Raw genomic sequence first — 5,739 nt, 5'->3', positions numbered from 1 at the left:
CTGAGGCAGGAGGTTTGCAAGTTTGAGACCAGTCTCAGAAACTGAAGAAGACCATGTCTCAAAATAAAAAAGGCTGGGAATATAGCTTAGTAGTAGTGTGTCCCTGGGTTCAATTCCCAGTTCAAAACAAAGAAAAAAGTTTGCTTTGTGTTTAGGTTCACCTTTGCCAGACTGCCTGGTTTAAACCCTAGGCCCTGTGTGAATTCTTGGCTGGAAACCAAGGGCCTCAATACCTCAGCTGTTGTGTATGTGGAAATGACACCCGTGGGAGTTTGTTGGGATTCATGACATTCTGGTGCACTGGGATGGGGTCCAGGGAACTTGTCCCCCTTGCCACCCTATGTCTCCTGATCTGGAACTCGGTTCAGGTGCGCCACTTGCTACTTCTGCTGGTTGCCCTCCTGAGACATTGGACCACAGGGCAGGTCGGACACAGCCAACCACAGGTCACATTAGGTCTTGGTTCCCTTCCAGATGGCAAGAGTACTTGGTCAACCTGTGCCAAAGGTGCATAGACGCAAGAGTCGTCGACTGGCTGGGCATCCTCCCTGTCCTGCACTACTGTATGCAGCTGGTTCCTCCAAGAAAGGACTTTGTGAGCCAGCCTGAGGACATCTGGGCTGCCCTTAAGGGAATCTCCTTCTCTCAGTTTCAGGAAAAATGGCTAAATGAGTAAGTTGTAAAGCTGCATTTATATAAGCGCATCTTGGAATAATGATTCTTTAGCACTTTGCCACTGAGCTACATCCCCAGTCCTTTCTTAAATTTTCAATTTTTGAGACAGGTCTTGCTAAGTTGCCTGGCCTGGCCTGAACTCATGATCTTCCTGTCTCTGGAGCAACTGGGATCACAGGTGTGGCTACTGTGCTGGGCAGTCTTTCTCTTATGACTGTATTAATGTGTGTTTACTCATTTGTGTGACAGACACTTAGCACCTCTGTGTGTCCCAGGACACAGCCCCACATATGGTAAACCTTAGTTCATGATCTTGCCTCTAACCTTGCCTTTTACCTGAGGTGAGGGGTGGTGATTGCATTTTTGCAGGGCTGGAGCAAGATCCTCTTTTTGCTGGCCATAAGGCTTAGGCCAGAGAACTGGCCAGGAGAAGCAGAGGACTTCCACACTCTCTGCTCTCTAATTGTGAGAATGGTGTGCTGTCCTATAGGTGGGAGGCTCAGGCCTCCTGGAGTGTGGAAGTCTTGGTGGGCAAGAGTACAGAGACAATGACCATGGGCTCACTGGGCCCTACAGTGTGTACAAGACAGTGGCCATCCAGTGGGGAGAGGAACTGAAAATTGGAAAAGTCACTGTTCCTGAGATGTGGATGCACAGAGCTTGCTGAAGGCTGAAGCAGGAGATAGGAGCCAGTTTCTGTGGACACTCAGATTCTGGCTTCTGCCAGGGGTACTGTGGCCCTTCTGTCAAAGGATTGAAAACTTCCATGATCTGAGTCTCGATAAGCTACAGCAAAGCCCTGGCTCCTCTCCCTCATGCTGCACGGCCAGGGAGGAAATAGGGGGGTGAAACCCACAGATAGCCCCAAACATGAGGAATTTAGTAAAGGACCTTCAGAAAAAGTGGAACATGTTCTGAACAGTTGGGAAATTTCAGAAGAGCATTGGAAACCATGGGTATTAAGAAAATTGCCAAGTCGGAAGGCCACAGATGACACCTGGAGGGCAGAAGGAGACTATTTTTGATGGCTCAGCAGCCACCTGGAGACAGCAGCGGGAAAGGGGCCCAAGAACCAGAGGACTGGGGACTGGGCAGTAGAAATGTCATGCTCACACAGAGAAGGAGCAGAGGGGAGAAATGCAGAACAGAACTTCTGAAGTCTGTGGGTGAAAACCAGGTGAGCAAAGAGGAGAAAGAGGCCAGAGGAAAGATGGAAAGATTGTGCTGGGTTTCCCAGAACAGAGAGTCCTGCCTAAGACTCACCAGTACCTAAAGACTCCAGGGAGGACAGGGGCAGGCCATTCACATCCGGCACAGTCATGGCTGCTGGGCACCAAAGAAAGACTTTCTCCAAGGCAGCTGGAGAAAAGACTCAGTGAATCCAAGGGACTGTGGAAGGGTGAATGGAGGAAGGAGAGGTGGCACTCATACAGAGTGAAGCCTTTGCATGGAGACAGGTTCAGTCACATGCTGCAGCACAGACCTGTGCTGAGGACATTGAGCTAATGAACCAAAGCAGACCGCAAAAGGACAATTACCATGTGATTCCACCCATGAGGTCCCTAGCGTCCTCACACTCAGAGTAGTGTGGCTTGCCAGGGGCCAGGGAAGGGGAGTTAGTCTTTAATGAGGATAGAATTTCAGTTTTGCAAGTTGAAAAAAAGTTCTAGAGTTTGGTTGTGTGACAATGTGATGTCATTGACACATTGCAAATACTGGAAAATGGTTGAAATGCTAAAATTTAGGTTATGTTTACTACCATTTAAAAAAAAAAAAACAACAACTAACTTTTAAGCCAGGTGTGGTGGTACATGCCTGAAATCCCAGAGACTTGGGAGGCCAAGTCAGGAGTATCATAAGTTCAAGGCCAGCCTGAGCAACTTTAAAATCTCAAAATAAGATTTAAAAAAGGGCCATGGATGTGGCTCAGTGGTTGAGTGTACCTGGGTTCACTCCCCATTACCAAAAAAATAAAATCATAATAATAATTAATTTTAAAAATCTACTGTCTAACGTAATTCTAGGCATGATTTCCTGATTTTAGCACTGTTGTATTTTTGAGACCAGGCCATTCTGTGTGGTGGAGGCCATCCTGTGCACTGTAGAATGTTGAGCAGTGTGCCTGACCCCCACCTGGAAGGTGCTGCTGGTCTTGCCCCCTCCCCAGTTCTTAAAGGCACATGTGTCTCCAGGTATTGCCAGGGCCCCAGGGTGGGGGAGGGAAGGGCTTGAACACCCCTTCCCTCACTGAGAACTGTGCTTCAAGAGGAGAAAAGGGGACTCAGAGATGCAAAACTCCAAGCTAAATAAATGATAAAATGGAATACTAAGCAATATGCATTCCACCAATTTAAAAAGCTGGCTGAGGCCCTGGGTTCCAACCCCAGCACCACAAAAAAGAAAAAAGTCAGAGCGGGAGTTACAGAGGAATAGGTGGAGAATCAAATCCAGTCACCAATCAAGAGTCTGAGAGGAGGAACAGGCAAATCTGTACCTCTGTGGAGCTCTGTGCCTCCTTTCCAGGGACTGGTGGAGCAAATGGCTAGAGAATGAATATGGTACAGACATTGGGGAGAAAGCTGCAGAGAAACCAGACCCAGGTGTCACCCAGGGGCTTTAGTGCCCCGCATGGCAGGACACACGACCTTCTCAGGTGTGCCTGTGGCACATGGAGCAAGACAGGCTGCATTCTGAGCTGGACCACTCTCAGTACCCTGAAGGTGCTGTAGTCCAAGGGTGCAGGTTCCTAACCACAGCTGAGCAGATGGCTCTCTGGAAAATCCTTACATGCCTATGTGTTAATGGAATGCTGCTTCTAAATAACCTCATCTTGAAGTGAGGAAAGGTTTTTCAGAGAAAACATGGAAAGCACAACCTACACAAGAAAAATTGTAGGGGGCTGGGCTGCACTCAGTGGCAGAGGCCTGCTAGCACGGGCGAGGCCTTAGGTTGCCCCTCAATACCACAAAAAACAACAAAAAAAATTAAATCCAATTTAAGAGAGAAGTATAAAACTTAAAATAAATCTGAATTAAACATGAAAGCAGCCTTTGCACTCATTTCCACACACAGATAACTGCCATGTGTGGAGTGTCCTATCCCCTTGCCCTCCCCGTCCACTGGGAGCTAAATAGAAATGATTTTTTAAATTTATTTGTTTTTTTTTAATTTATTTATTTTTGTTATTTTTAAATTTATTTATTGATTCATGCCAGGGATTGAAACCAGGGGTGCTTAACTACTGAGCCACATCCACAGCCCTTTTTTTATTTTTTTATTCTGAGACAGGGCCTCACTGATTTGCTCAGGCTGGCCTTGAACTTTCAATCCCCCTGTCTCAGCCTCCTGAGTTGCTGGGATCACAGGTGTGCCATACACTTGGCTATTCTGTTCAGTTTTCATCTGATTCACTCTGTATGTCTGTTTCCACATGATGATGCATTGATATCATCATTAAAATCTGAGCTTTCTGGACCTTCCCAGCCTTGCTTTTCCTTGTCTTGAGTCTGTTCAGTGCTCTCACTGCTGCCCTGGTCTCTGTCCTGGTTTCTTCATTCAGGAACCAGTTTCTTAACTTCATGGAGAGGAAGAAGCAGTTGCTGAGTATGGATGAGTATCTCTTTCGATCCTGGTTCAGTTTGCTGCCTCTGGGAAGCCTGGTTCCCTATATGGAAAACTCCAACGAATACTTGAGTCTCATGCCTGCTCGGGTCCTGGACTGTTTCCTAGGGACTCACTACAGGCTGCAACGGCTTCAGGAGATCTCAAAGATCTCAGAAGATCTCTTGGAGGTTTGTGGTTGGGAATTGGGTGTCAGGTCCTTGCTTAGCAAAAGCAGGTTACAAACTGAACATTGAGTGCTTGTGGGTCTTCTGTCCTGAAGGGCAGGTTGGTGGAAGTGCTGAGAAATAATAAGAAAATTGTTGAAATAAGAAATCACTATTTCTTAGGGTGAAAGTTTGACTTTCCAAAGTTGATTCTTGTTTAGTAAATAGAGCACAAGAGAACAGTAGCCATTTGTTAGATATGAGTATTAGAAGGCACTCTGGATGTCACACATTTTATGCTTACTGTCTTTCTTTTTGGGGTAAAGAAAATGGGATAAGCACTGAGATGTAGCTCATGGCAAAGCACTTGCCTTGCAGATGCAAAGCCCTGGGTTTGATACCTGCTTCCAAAAAAAAAAAAGAGAGAGAAAAAAAGGAAAAAAGAAAATGGCATAAATTATAGTGTGCATTTCACTAGTTGAAAATGAAGTTTGGTCCTTGAGCCCTTCAAGGCTTGTATACAGGGAGAACAGGATGAGTCCCTGTGCCTTTCTCCCTTCTTGGCACAGACATCTGTTTCCTAGTTGGACCTTTCGTATTTCCCTTTCTTTTTCCTGCCCTAGCATGTTGAGAATGTTTTCAAAATGCTGATGCACCTCATGGACATCTATCAGGATGTGTAAGTAGAGCAGCTGGTGCAGCCCCTTCGCGTGGGCTCCTATATGGTGTGGGCCGCCTGCTGTCAAAGTGGGAGGGTGGTACACCAGCAAGTGCCCCAGTGTCTTCTGCAGTTGCCAATCCAGCCATCCATGTTTTCTCCTCCTCCTCCTCCCCTCCCTCCTCCTCCTCCTCTTCCTCCTCCTCCTCTTCTTTTTCTTAAAGGAAATCAACAGGGCTGTGGATGTAGTTCAGGGGATGAGCACTTGCCTAGCATGTGCAAGGCCTGGGTTCAGTCCCCAGTACCAAACAAACAAACAAACAAAAAAGCAAATAACAGCTCTTGGGTGCTGAGATTTTGCTTCATTCCCATCAGACCTTTTGGCCTTTGTGTAGTCACTTATTTTTAAATGATCATTGTCATAGTACAAATGTATGTGTCCTGCATTTTTTAAACATTTAGTTCTACTTTTTTTGTAAGTTGGGCCAATATAAAACAAAAATCAAAGGTAGCCTTGCAGAATCATTTACTCCCACACCTGTGAGTAACCTTTGCCACCTGGAGGAACAGCATGGGAAACACAGAACAGGAATGTGCACCAGGGACCTGTGTGTTCCTGAAGCCTTTCAGCACTGCTGG

At 46.4% G+C, this 5,739-nt stretch overlaps 1 protein-coding gene across 1 annotated transcript; it reads left to right on the top strand.

The window, feature by feature from the left end:
• Nucleotides 1–416: 416 nt before the first annotated feature.
• On the top strand, nucleotides 417–5,271 carry LOC125614689 (E3 ubiquitin-protein ligase RNF213-like). The gene is made up of 3 exons (XM_048797596.1): nucleotides 417–672; nucleotides 4,235–4,466; nucleotides 5,066–5,271. Exons 1-3 carry the CDS (start codon nucleotides 566–568, stop codon nucleotides 5,123–5,125), a joined length of 399 nt encoding a protein of 132 aa, XP_048653553.1. The 5' UTR covers nucleotides 417–565; the 3' UTR covers nucleotides 5,126–5,271.
• Nucleotides 5,272–5,739: the final 468 nt, after the last annotated feature.

The sequence above is a fragment of the Marmota marmota genome, unplaced genomic scaffold, assembly GCF_001458135.2.
Source record: "Marmota marmota marmota unplaced genomic scaffold, marMar, whole genome shotgun sequence".
NCBI lineage: Eukaryota > Metazoa > Chordata > Mammalia > Rodentia > Sciuridae > Marmota > Marmota marmota.
The sequence above is the reverse complement of the archived record's forward strand: the minus strand, read 5'-3'. Positions and strand labels throughout refer to the sequence as shown.

What these genes read in the sequence shown, in the direction of transcription:
- LOC125614689 (XM_048797596.1), top strand. Translation starts at nt 566, where the DNA reads ATGCAGCTGGTTCCTCCAAGAAAGGACTTTGTGAGCCAGCCTGAGGAC. An exon ending in CAGGAAAAATGGCTAAATGA is followed by an intron (nt 673 to 4,234) that starts GTAAGTTGTAAA and finishes TTCTTCATTCAG; the next exon opens with GAACCAGTTTCTTAACTTCA. An exon ending in TCTCAGAAGATCTCTTGGAG is followed by an intron (nt 4,467 to 5,065) that starts GTTTGTGGTTGG and finishes TTCCTGCCCTAG; the next exon opens with CATGTTGAGAATGTTTTCAA.